At 38.9% G+C, this 13,314-nt stretch overlaps 2 protein-coding genes across 5 annotated transcripts in view; one reads left to right on the plus strand and one right to left on the minus strand.

Moving 5' to 3' along the window:
* MMP28 (matrix metallopeptidase 28) overlaps positions 1-1,995 on the minus strand; it is a 34,422-nt gene extending 32,427 nt beyond the window's left edge. Inside the window, exons 1-2 of one of the 3 annotated variants that reach the window (XM_077852233.1) lie at positions 1,656-1,995; positions 1,014-1,243 (exon numbers count right to left, since the gene is read on the minus strand). The gene's annotated coding sequence lies outside the window, so the exon portion shown is untranslated. Of the gene's footprint in view, positions 1-1,013; positions 1,267-1,655 lie in introns of all 3 variants that reach the window. The other 2 variants (XM_077852234.1, XM_077852236.1) reach the window with 2 other exon arrangements.
* Positions 1,996-2,123: 128 nt separating this feature from the next.
* Positions 2,124-13,314, plus strand: part of TAF15 (TATA-box binding protein associated factor 15) — a 30,940-nt gene continuing 19,749 nt past the window's right edge. Inside the window, exons 1-5 of one of the 2 annotated variants that reach the window (XM_077852231.1) lie at positions 2,124-2,266; positions 9,145-9,184; positions 10,927-10,978; positions 11,062-11,146; positions 11,231-11,333. In XM_077852231.1, coding sequence (XP_077708357.1) covers positions 2,260-2,266; positions 9,145-9,184; positions 10,927-10,978; positions 11,062-11,146; positions 11,231-11,333 — 287 coding nt within the window. In that variant the 5' untranslated portion in view covers positions 2,124-2,259. The remainder of the gene's footprint in view (positions 2,267-9,144; positions 9,185-10,926; positions 10,979-11,061; positions 11,147-11,230; positions 11,334-13,314) is intronic. The other variant, XM_077852230.1, reaches the window with a different exon arrangement.

Below are 13,314 nucleotides of genomic sequence, written 5' to 3' on the forward strand. Positions count from 1 at the left end.
TCATTGTGCTTCCTATTTCTCTACCTCCAGGCCTTCCAAGGCCTGACATCAAGTGGACCTCAGGAGATGGCAGTTGAGTGAAGAATGCATACATGCATGAATGAATGAACTGATGGTACAAACTTAAGGGGACAATGATGAACAATACCTTTTGTATTTCCATCTTAAAAAAAAAAAAACCCAATAGTAAAAAAATAAAATAAAAAAAGAACAATCTAGAAGTTTACCCCAACCCTAACACAATGCTCTCCTGTGATTGCACATGCCCATCATTTCCCCCTCTGGGTTGCCTTCCTCAGTGTACAGGCTGAATGGCTGAATCATTTTTAGTCATGAAGGAATTTTTATTCCTTTAACTTTGCTTGTTTGGACGTATCCAGAGAGCTCTGTGACCCTCGATATCTAAAGTTGAGTGTTCAATTACTGATAGTATAATGAGGAGAGATGACCTCATGTCATTTTTCTGACCTGAAGCTGTTAATTCTGAACTTCTCCCTCTACCTTCACCTCCAGCTTGCTCCTCCTCCTGTTCTCCACCACAGTGAATGATATCACCATCTGACCACTCATCTAAGTGGGAAACTCGTAATTCACTTCTCACTCTCCCTTAGCTCCTCTCTCCCAAATTGGTCACTAGATCTTGCCCGGTCTACCACAGAATTATCTCAGGGATCTCTCTTCATTTACCTCTATCCCCAAGTTATAACATAATTCCAGGGCACTGTGATCTCTCCCCAGAATGATCGCATTGGCCCCCTTGCTTTTTTAGGCATCTATCATCTCCATTCATTTTTCATACTGCAGGCTGGAAATGCAAATGTGACCTTCCTTTAAAATCCTCTGGCTTCCCAGCGCCCTCAAGATAAAGCACAAACCCTAATGCACTGTATTTTGCAAGGTATGGACTATTTAGCCCTCTACTTTTCTGGCCTCATCTACCATTCTTCCCTGGAGAGTAAACTCCAACCACACAGAATTACTTGTTTTACAACTAGTGTAAAGCGCTTTATTACCCCACTTCACTAGGTCAACTTCTCGCTCTTCTTCTCTGGCTCCATTCAGATGTTGCGATGCCCTTGGGGGAAAATGTCCTTTTGTACTCTCTGAGCTTTCACAGCCTCATTTCATACTCGGGAGCTCCAGCGCCCACCAGGCGAGTGCAGCGTAATGGTTAAATCCACAGGCAAAGGTGTCTGGTTACTGGGATTCGAATTCCACGTTGGCCATTTACTAGTTGTGCGACCTAGGGCAAGTGAGTAATCACGCCTGTAACGTCAGGATAATATTTCATCAGTGTGTTGTGAGAATTAAATGAGATGATGTAAGGTGCCGGATAATTAGAGCTGGCCATACGACAGCCCTGAAAACTAAAGCTCGACCTCCCACCCCACCACATTCTCAAGGCTGGGTACGCGTGTGGTTTCGTTTTTGTTTTTATGTATTCATGAGAGAGAGAGAGAGAGAGAGAGAGAGAGAGAGAGGCAGAGACACAGGCAGAGGGAGAAGCAGGCTCCTCGCAGGGAGCCCCATGAGGGACTCGATCCCGGATCCCAGATCCCAGAATCACGTCCTGGGCCGAAGGCAGACGCTCAACCGCTGAGCACCCAGGCGTCCCTGTGGTTTCGTTTTAATGCGCGCATTTGTTCCAGTCTCACCTTGTAGTCTGTTTCACTTGACAAGGTAGTTAGACCGGGAGGCGATCACGACTTTCCCGTCCCCGCGCTCGGCGACACCCAACGCCCCCAGGTGGCTCCAGCTGTCCGCAACCACCGCGGAGCGAGCGAGGGCATACCATTCAAAATTTCAGGGGAAAAGAGGCCTTTTCTAACCGAATAGTCCGTGTTTATAAGGCCTCCCCTCTTTCGCTTCCCAACCTCGAATTCTGTCAGCCGCAATAAAAGTCAGAAGTAGGACTGGAACTAGGACGGAGAGAGTAGGCTCGGCTCCCTCCCCCACGCTCCTGGCGGCTTTGGTACTTTCTCTTCTCAATTCCCTCTCAATAATGGTACCGCCCGCGGAGGGGAGAGGAGAGGCAGTTTCTGAAGTCCGCGGCGTTCGCAGGCTGGTGCTCGTACAGAACCACCCCTCGCGCCGTGGCGCGGTGGTACCGTCCTCCGGCCTCTGATTGGCTGCCGAGGCCCCGCAGTCGGGCTCAGCTCGCCGCGCCGCCCTCAGTACCGCTCCGGCCGCCGCGCCGCCTGGCTTTCCTATTCCTTGTTCTCGGCGGGCTCTGGGGGCTCCGCGCTGCGGCCGTTAGTCATGTCGGGTAGGTGACTCCTTCAGCGAGCAGCGGCAGCGGCGAGAAGGGGCCTGGCGGGGTTGGGCAGTCTTCCCGCCCACCTGGGGGCCCCGAGGGAGAGCCTCCGGCCCTGAGGGAGGCTTGGGGTGGGGGGGCGGCCGGGGCCGCCGCCATATTGGACTGGAGGGACGCACGCTCCCAACGCTCTCCGTCTGCAAATCTCGGCGGGAGCGCATCGGGCTCCCTCCTTTTTTTTGACCCTGTCCTTGGAACCTGAGGAGACGTGCAGCTCCCGGGGAGGGTGTGTGAGTTGGTGGGGGGGGTAGGGTGGGGGGGGCGGAGGCCGTCTACGCCATCGCAGGGGCGGGGGGAGCCCGTGATTAGAGCATCCGCCTGAGAGAATCGGTGCTTCTGGTTCTCCGCTCCGCCTCAGATCTTTCAGCGAGGCCTCGGGCCAGCCGTCTCGCCGCCTCGTACCTCAGTTTCCCCATCTGTGAAGTGGAGCTGGGCCTTCCTGACTCACCCATTCATCAGGTGGGGGTCTTGACGCTCTGGGAGCCCTTTCAAAGGACGTTGCCTTGCACGAAATCCTACTTACCGACATTTCCCACTACCGCAGATCACTCGGATTTGAATGGGGGTGTTTGCATATAATTCAGCTTCCTCCTCACCCTCTTCATTTTTCTCCCCTTCCTCCAGTTGTTTATCTCCCACAAGAGCCTGAAAGTGAGCTTTTTCTATTCTGGATAGACTTCTGTAGGTACATGTGGCGTTCACCTTAAAGCATGCAGGCCAGAGGAAAGGCAGTCTTACACGAAAGGCAGTGATCTCTTCAGGGCAGTCAGTTCAGATCCTGCTAAACTCGAATACAAAGTCTGGAACACCAATGCTCTCTAGATTTAGCAGCCCTCGTTAACCGCACAAGATCCTCTGTTGTGGGCACCTCACAGGCTGCAGAGATCCAGCTATTCACTGGCTAGAAAACATCATGAGAGGTCACGTTTCACGTGGAAAAGCAGAACATTTCCTTGAAGCCCTACGATCGGGATGAAAGTGACTGCTGGCACAGTCTTACGTTTTTTAAGGGAGGACCTGTTGGTATTAAAAAAAGAACAAAAACAAAAAAAACCCAAAAACCCCACAACCAAACAATCCCCCCTTCTCCTGCCCCCTGCAGATCCAGTCTTGTAGAAGGTTGGAAATGATGTGACAAAAAGCAAGTATCAGGCTGAGATGAGGCCAATTAACAAGACTGGCTGGACAGAAGAATAATAAACATTCCTCAGAGTAACATTAATGTTAAGCCTGAATATTGAGCTTTTGTGGAAGGGGGCACTTAGCTGATGGAAGAGGCTGTTAACTGCACAGGATTTCTCTCTTCTTTCAGCATTTAATCCTTGCACAAAGAAAAAAGTAGACATTGGTAGGTACATCTTTTACTGGGTGCATAATTTGGAATGAAGTCTGATAAAGCTCCACAGAAGTATCTAGAAGTATGTCCTTAGGAAGTGTGTGACCCATCCCATGGTTTGGAAAGAAAATAAAAAGATTGTCCTACCCTCATGGGGAAATTTATCGTTTTAACGGACATTAAAAACTATTGGTGTGTCTTGATTTTGAACATTTTTATTGGTGTAAAACAATCGCTATTTTTATCAGACTGCGTAGCTTTTATGGAAGATTAAATTTTAGAGGTTACCATCTGCAAAATTCAGGATTATCAGTGTGTCATATTAGAGTGTAAGCTGGTTTATCCATTAGTAGTGATCTTCAAAGTACCAAGACACTAGATACTTGTCACTTTGTAAGTTAAGTTTTTTAAATAATAAGATTGGCTTTCACATGTAAAAAGAACATTATAGTAATTGATTGTTTCTAAATGAAGTCCATTAAAGTGAGAATCTTTAAGTTCTACTTAGTGTTATATACTGTTTATACATTTTGTGAAACGTATGAAAATACTTCTGACTTTATAAAAAAGAAGCACTTTTTGACTTGTTTTTTGGTGAATGTTTCAGTTAATAAATGTTATAGTAAACTCCCCGTAAATAGCTAATTGCATTAAGTTTAGTTAATCCTTTAAACATTTGCAGGCTCAACCATTCCAGATGCCTGACAGAGAAAACTTATAAGGTTAATAAAATATAAGTGCTTACATAGTCCATAAATAAGTAAAAAGTGTAAATATTGTCAGATTCTCAGACATTCAAGTATTGTTTACTAATGTGAACTATTTGACACCTTCAAGTTAGAATCAAATTTAATATCAAATTTAATATCAGTTATACATACAAAAATTAACAAAATTTTGATACTTCTCATTTTGGCAATATGGCAGACCAAAATAAATTGAAAATCCTCTATCTACGAACACCAGAAGTGGAAGAATTTACAAAAAAGAAAGGGCAAGACCTAACTGCCAGAAATGAAGTAGAAGCCAGCCAGCTTAGAGCTAGCTTGACAGTTGCCCTGAAGAGGAGGGTGTAGGTCCCATCATTTAAAGACTTGGGTAAGGGGCAGAGGGAGAGGGAGAAGCAGGCCCCCAGCTGAGCTGGGAGCTGATTTGGTGCCATTCCCAGGACTCCATGATCATGACTTGAGCTAAAGGCAGACACTTAACCAACTGAGCCACCCAGGCGCCCTGAGACTTTATCACCCAAGTAACTAAGGATAGATGAAACCTTGAGACTGTTAGAGTCAGGTAGTGGGAACTGAGACCTTACATAAACCTAGATGTTTGAAAGACTGTCTTTAGACAGTGAAAGAATAAACTAGAAAAAAAAAAAAACCTTTGTATCAGCATAACGGATAATAAGGAACCTTGGGCCCTGAGTGAAAAAAGTCTTTTCCTGAGAATTTGTAACCTGGGAACTGTGCTTCATACAATTTGGGTGTGTATTTAGGCTAGTTATGGGAGTCCAGGAAGACTTAAGCCAAGAAATTAACAAAAATTGGTTCTGGGCTGGTAATAACCTTGGGGCTCCTGGTAGAAACAAATGAAAAACCTTTTCTGGAGGAAATTTCACAGCCTAGGTCACAGGACTTTTCTAGGAAAAATAAGATTCACAAAAGATTCACATTAAAGAATTAGAGAACTCAGAAACAGTTCACCAAAATGAGAGTTTGAGATAAACGAGGTTAGAACCCTTAACAGGTAATATGAAAGCAAATCTATGTTTGAAATTGTTAAAAACCTAACAGAAGGGGATCCCTGGGTGGCGCAGCGGTTTGGCGCCTGCCTTTGGCCCAGGGCGCGATCCCGGAGACCTGGGATCGAATCCCACATCGGGCTCCCGGTGCATGGAGCCTGCTTCTCCCTCTGCCTGTGTCTCTGTGCCTCTCTCTCTCTCTGTGACTATCATTAAAAAAAAAAAAAAAAAAACCTAACAGGAGGAGTCAACCCTAAGACCAAGATATTATGAAGAAAGGTCATGTAGATTTAAAAAAAACCAAGTAGGGATGCCTGGGTGGCTCAGCGGTTGAGCATCTGCTTTGGGCTCAGAGTGTGATCCCGGAGTTCCGGGATCGAGTCCCACTTCGGGCTCCCTGTGAGGAGCCTGCTTCTGTCTCTGCCTATGTCTCTGCCTCTCTGGTGTGTTTCTCATGAATAAATAAATAACAATCTTAAAAAAAAAATAAAAAGAACCAAGTATATCTACTAGAAGTAGAAACTGTGGTTAAGTTGAATTGCAGACCTAGCAGAAGAAATTAGTGAAGTAGAAGACAATTACCCACAATCCAATTCAGGAGATAAAAAACAAGATTAAGAAACAGGTTAAGAAGCAACGTCATACATTTAATATGTGTATAATATATCTTCTAAGAAAATAGGAATCAATATTAGAGTTGAGAATTCTCTAAGATTGATGAGTATTTTGAATCAATAAGTAGTTTCAAATGTGAGACATTACAAATCAGTTAATACCTAGATACGTTGATGTGAAGCTTTAGATTATGAAATACCAATTGCCTACCAGAGGAAGATTGGTAGACTTTAAAGTTCTAAGAAACTGGAAAATAATGAGATGACCCCAAGTCTAAAGACTAAGAATACCACTTTCAGGCCTTTGCCAAAGGAGCTAAAGAAAAATTGAATCCAGAAAGGAGAAATAGCATGCAAAAAACAATAGAAGCAAACACAGTAAATAAAAAGCAAGTATTAACAGAATGGAACATTGAAGTTAAGGTGATTACATTTGGAAGTTAAAAAATGGAAGCAAAATAACATGTGAAGGCTGTGGTTGCTTGCCATTGTAGTATTGTGATTAATTCTAGTGAAGGTTGAAGATCATTTTGAATTTTGTCAAGAGTGCATGTTAAAAATTGAACATATTAAATTATGAGTGATAACATTAAAAAAAATTGAATGTTTATCTTCCAAAGCAATAGGGGAAAAAGTAAAGAACATCTAGTAGGAGGCAGGAAAGGAGTTACAAGGAAAAAGAAAACCCTAGTAAGTAAAATCTAGTATATAGGCATGTAAGAGTAAATAAAAAGTAGTAGTAAAAAATGTGAAAACGCCAGTTGAAAGTTTCACAGTGGGGAAAAAATGATCTGTATATTGTTCAGAAATGATATACCTAAAACAAGAATAAGAAATGTTGGAAATACAGAAATAGAAGATTAACCAGGCAAACACCAACCAAAAGCAAGATTGTTTAGTTATATTAACAGTCAAAATAAAGTTTGGACGTTTTTTGTCATAATGTAATGTTAAAAGGATATTCATCACAAGTATGTAAATCTGTACTTTCATCTGCGTGACAGTATAGCCTCAAAATACAGAAAGCAAAAAAAAAAAAATAGAATTGACAAGTCTATGGCCAAATGGAGGTTTTTTTTTTTTTAGTATACCTTTCTGTGTCGTTAATAGGTTAAGTGGACCGAATGTTATTAGTATGAAATAACCAACAAGTATCTAGACTTAACAGAATTGACTCAACATTTAGGAAATACACAGTTCTTTTCAAGCACATTAGGGGCATTTATGCAAGTAAAATCTTTACCAAGGGGGAAAAGCAAAAAAGAGCAAATCCTAATAAGTACCAGGAATAATAGAGAAAATATCTTTTCTGGCTGCAATAACTGGAAGACAAAAACAGAATCAAAACCCTATACACTTGGAAATGAAAGCATTTCTAAATCATGGATTCAGACACAAGGTTCATTAAGAGCAGTAGTTTGAAATACTGTAAATAATATTTACAAACTCATTTTCTTTGATGAATATAAGACCTCTGTATTTCCTCATTATTTATACTAAGGGCCGTACTTACTAGTCAATATATATATTTTCTGGAGTTTTAAAGTCAGCCAACTAAAGTCATATAAAAAATTACAAAATTTCAGAGGACCAAGGTGACTGGGTTAAAATTATTAACTCATACTTCCTGGATTTGAGCCAGGGTTACATGACCTATATGCTGTGTACTTATATAATTTTGCTTGAGTGAAAGGGAAATAAACAGATCTTGGACTCCACTCTCATTGGGAGAACCCCCATCTATGCCTTGTGATGTAATTGAAGCCAAAGCTGCTTTTATCCCCAGGGTACCTTAAGTTTTACACATACACCCCATCTTGCCCTTCATAATTCTTTTTATTTTTTTAATTTTTTTTTCATAATTCTTTTTAGTTTCTGATTTGGTTGAAGCTAATTCCCTTTCTCATTTGGTGGCTGTATCTAATCTCTGGTCCAATTAGATTCTGAGTGCTTTTCATAGTGTATTTGGTTAATTAGCTATGAATCTGTGGTCATTTTATTATGGGTATGGCAGTGATGCATAATTTATTTTTCATCTCAGCCTTAAGTCCTTTACATTCATAGAAGGAAGTAGTTTGTCAGGATTTCATTCAATATTCTTATAATTAAGGATTTAGAAGAATAATCTTGTTGAATCTGATTGTATATTTCTGTTACTGATGAGTGGCAAATTTGATGTCCTCTATTTCTACTGCCAGCGGCAATGTTTTCATATTGTAGCTTTATGTGAATTGAATGAAGATGTCACTCATTTGATTTCTGGTGGGTTTTCAGAACTGTTTGACAGCAAATGATTTTGTTTCATGTTGGATGAGATTGGCCCTAATGGTCAGTAGTTTCAGATGGAGTGATTTTTTGCAGTTGTAAGAATGTTTCATATAATATTACTTTTATTCATTACTAATAAGCTTAGGTCATTCGTTTGACAGTAGAAATGTAAAGGACAGAGCCTCTTCAAAAGTTTTTGATATACCTGACATTTTGAGTTATTGAGAAAAGCTCATGGTTAAAAAAAGTTTTTTTGACATTATTTAATTAAGTCTTGCATTCCTTGGTAGCTTTTATTGCTAGAAAGGAAGCGCGAAGCAGGTATTGCTGAGTTGGTGTACCAGTTGGTCAAGTCCTTGGAAGCTTGGTAAAGTTTGGGCTAAACAACTAACTTAGCTGCTTTTACCAAAGTTCAGAAATCTATTAGTTGCTGCTGGCAGCCAAACCAGTCCATTATAGGGGAATGAAGTCTGTTGGGCTGCTGAGGATTCACAAGTCAATGTAATCCTGGGGATTTATCTTGTCAGAGTGTAGCCCACTACACCCCCCCCAACCCCCCATTTTTTGGTCTTGATTAGTTTCAGTAGATGTCTTTTTGTATATACAGGTAGCTTGAGTTGAGCTTTTGTTAAAAAAGGATGAATTTTTCTTTGATGGTTATATATTTGTTCACTTGGTTCTTGTGACCATCAGGACACATTTAATAGAATGCTCTTTTTCAAAGATATAGTTACTGTAAATACAGTAATTTTAACTAGTTTTTTTCCTGTTTCTACTACATTTTCTTAACACATTTCATCTATAAAAGCTAAAGTCAGCCTTTGAGGGAAGCATCATTTTAAATAAGATTTAAAATTCTTTTTATGTGTTTTAGATTCTGGAACTTACGGTCAGTCTGGGGGTGACCAGCAAAGGTAAAGTATACACATTTTAATAATACTATGTAAGAGTAGAACTGAGGGGGATAAAGATAATGTTTAGTCAAGCATTCCTTTTGAGATTTGGTATCTGGATTTCTTAGAGTTAAATGTTAGCTTGTCAAGGGGGAAAGGCCTGTGTACATATGTACTAAAACATTTTTTCCTTTTTAAAAAAGCCACTTGAATCTGTAAATACAGGAGCCCCCTAGAGATTAAAACAAATCTCATAGATATTTTATAGTATGTTTACTTCAGGAAATTTTTAAAATGAAACTATTAAAAAGATTTAAACAATTGAACTATATAACAGGTTCTTAAAGCATTTCAGGTTATTTTTTTTTTTTTAAGATTTTATTTATTTATTTGTTTATTTATTTATTTATTTGACAGAGAGGGAGAGCACAAGCAGGAGGAGTGGCAGGCAGAGGGAGAGGGAGAAGCGGCTTCCTGTGGAGCAGAGAGCCCAATGTGGCACTTGATCCCAGGACTCTGAGATAATGACCTGAGCAGAAGGCAGATGCTTAATCATCTGAGCCACCCAGGCGCCCCAGCATTTCAGTTTTTGATTGTATATAATATGTTATTTATTTTTCAGAGCAGATTTTCTTTAAGCACTATAATAGAAATTTTGAGCATTTTAAAAGGACTCCTTGCCATGCTTAAAATAAAAAGAAAAGTCTGTTTTTATGTGACTATATGCATGCAGTGGGTTCTTTTACTTGCCAGAAACACAGCCTTCAAGTTACACTATAAATGTTTTTGCATCTCAACGTGAGATATTCAGAATAGCATCTCAGGTGTCTTCTGTCCTCAAGTTTTGATATTCATAAGAACAAAACTGGTTTGACTTACTTTTCTGTTCTCATAGAGTAGTGCTAACCTCATAATAGGCAACTAGCAAATGTTTATTCAGTGAAATATATTTTATAAAGCTAAATTCTGTTAGCACTTTATAGCTCTGGATTGATAAAAAAGATTTTTTTTTTTTTTTTTGCAAATATTTAGGCGGGGGGGGACATATTTTGAGAAAGTTTGTTTCTGACTTGTTAGAATTTACATGCTGTAAAATTAAAGTTCAAATCTGAGGAAGGTAAATTGATTCAGTCAACAAACTATATGCCAGACTGTGTTATGACACTGGAGATACAATATAATTTTATTCTGTGATAGTACTCTGAAGATATACATGCTTTTAATTACTGAGGCAGAAATTGGACTTTTAGTGCCTATAGTGCCTTTTCTAGGAATTGAAAGGTAGATTTAAGATGGTGAGAAGAAATTAATCTGTGAAAACATAGCTAATTTGATTAAAGTGTTAACTTAAAAAGTTATTTTTCTGTCTCAGATTTTTATTATGGGTCTTGCTTCCATGTAATCCCTCCCCACACCCAAGTATAATTCTCTTGAGATTTTCTAGTTCGTTTATTTATTTATTTATTTATTTATTTATTTATTTATTTATTTAGATTTTCTAGTTCTAACCTAGTTACATTTGTGAAAGATTGTCAAAGCTAAACTTTAGGTGCTTGTTTGGTATTCAAGAGTCTGGGAGTGACTTCATTTATGTCTTAACAGTCTGGTCATCACCTTTCAATTTAGACTCTAAAAGACAGACATATTGGCCATTGCTCAGAGGAGAAGCTTGTACAGAGTTGAAAATTGAAAATGAAGATAGGGTTTTTTTTTAAGCTTTTAAGTTCTAGCATATCTCTTTCAAGTACATTTTTCTTTTACAGTTATTCTTCCTATGGAAATCAAGGCAGCCAAGGTTATGGACAAGCACCACAAGTAGGTTAAAATATAAATTGTGCTTTTTTAAATAGTAATTTTAACTAAGTAGAGAATGAAATTTTTATTTACCTAAATTTCAGAGCTATTCTGGCTATGGACAAACTACTGATTCCTCATATGGACAGAACTATGGCGGCTACTCCAGCTATGGACAAAGCCAGTCAGGTTCGATTGGTTTGTTAAATTTGCTTTTTTAGAAATTAAAAAAATCAGAACATTTACTAAATGGTATATCTTTCCAATCTTTAGGTTATTCACAATCCTACAGTGGTTATGAGAACCAAAAGCAGAGCTCATATGGCCAGCCGTCTTACAATAACCAGGGACAGCAAAACACGGAATCATCAGGAGGGTAAGGAAACAGTAAAAGCACTAAGATTGTGTTGGGCAGTGGAAATAATACTTTGGGTATTAAATAGACTTCACCATCAAACTCCTAGCTTTGCACATTTTTTCCAGAAAAGTTTTGAAGTATGAATTTCATAGTTTTGTGTTATGAAGAATGTGGAAATTGTCAGCATTGTGGTTTGATTCTTATGAAATGTGTTATTTGTAAAATTACTGTTTAGCTGTATATGAATGCATATGGTTTAAATGTTAAAAAAAATTGGATTTCTGCTTTATATCTGAGATTAAATAAAAACCTAGGTATACAAGGAGACTTGTCAGTGCTTTTATTTCCATTTTATTTTTTTAGCCATTTTAATGTATTACCTTTTCAGAGACAAAAAAATCAAAAAGTGCTAAAACCTGTCCACACATTTCAGATACTCCAAATATGCTTTCTGTGTTAGTATAGGTAGGTGAATATTTACTAACAAGTGTACAGGTTTTATGATTTTCTTTTCTTAATTTTTGTTTTCATTTTATAGTTTTTTTTTTTTTAAAGTTTCAGATATGGGGAGCTTGTTCTTTCTTAAAAATTTTTTTTGAAAGATTTTTATTTATTCATGAGAGATACAGAGAGAGGCAGAGACATAGGCAGAGAGAGAAGCAGGCTCCATGCAGGGAGCCTGATGTGGGACTTGATCCTGGAACTCCAGGATCATGCCCTGGGCCAAAGGCAGGTGCTTAACCACTGAGCCACCCAGGCATCCCTTTTTAAGAAATTTTTTAATTAGTTTTTAAAAATTGTGCTTTGCATTTTGTGAAATGCTTTTGCATTCTCTGATTTAATTGATACTTGACCACTATGAGAGTGTGTCAGTAATTATCCCCATTTTGTAGAGGTTAAAGAGAAGTTAAGATTATGTATTTTATTAAGTTACATAGCTAAAAAATTATGCAAAAACTGAGGTCATAAGTTATTCTCTCTGCAGTGAAAAAATTATTCTAAGTGAAATCAGTTAAATAAAAGCATTGGGGAAAGATTTATGAGATCATGTTGTCAGTCTTACAGATATGAGAGTGTTTTGAAAAGTAGAGTGTGGAGTACAAATGTAGGGAATAATTCTCAGCATGTTATGTCAAAACAACTCTTTAAGTCCTGTTGGTTAGTTTTAAATTTAGGAGAGTCCTTTTATAAGGATGTGTTTTTGGAAGCATGACCTGTTAAGTGCAGGCCAAAGAGAAGTTTTAGATTTGGTTTGACAACCATTTTATTTTTTTAATTTTAAGTTTTTATTATTTATTTTTAAATTTTTTAAAAATTTATTTGAGAGACAGTATGTATGTATGCATGCAAATGGGGAAGAGGCAGAGGAATAGGGAGAGAGAATCTCAAGCAGGGTCCTCACTGAGTGTGAAGCCCACTGTGGGGCTCCATCTTGTGACTCTGAGACGCTTAAGTGACTGAGCCATCCAGGTTCCCCTAATTTTTTTTTTTTTTTTTTTTACAATTTTAGTTTATTGAAAGATTTTATTAGAGAGAGAGTGAGCATGAACAGGGAGAGGGGCAGAGAGAAGCCAACTCCCCACTGGGCAGAGAGACTGATAACAGTCTCCACCCTGGGATCATGACCTGAGCTGAAGGCAACACTTAACTGAGCTACCCAGGCACCTCTTGACAACCTTTTTTTTTTTTTTTTTTTTGACAACCATTTTAAAGTGAAGGGCTAGGGTTCTGGCCACTGATGTGATGTGCTTTGGACAGGGAGTTTGGGGAACATAGTGATCTTTATTTATTAGATTGCTCTGATCATCTGATGTGGAATAAGATGTGACTTAAGTTATGAGACTTTTTGTTCCCTTTCTTTAAAAGTAAACATTAGAACTCAAATTCAATTAAATGTTCTTTTCAACATTCCCATCCTGATAACAGGCAAATTAATAGTTGTATTGCTTAAAACATACTTAGAAATTTCTTTTTGAATTGCTAGAGATAGTAAAGCAGT

The sequence above is a fragment of the Canis aureus genome, chromosome 16, assembly GCF_053574225.1.
Source record: "Canis aureus isolate CA01 chromosome 16, VMU_Caureus_v.1.0, whole genome shotgun sequence".
NCBI classification, from domain to species: domain Eukaryota; kingdom Metazoa; phylum Chordata; class Mammalia; order Carnivora; family Canidae; genus Canis; species Canis aureus.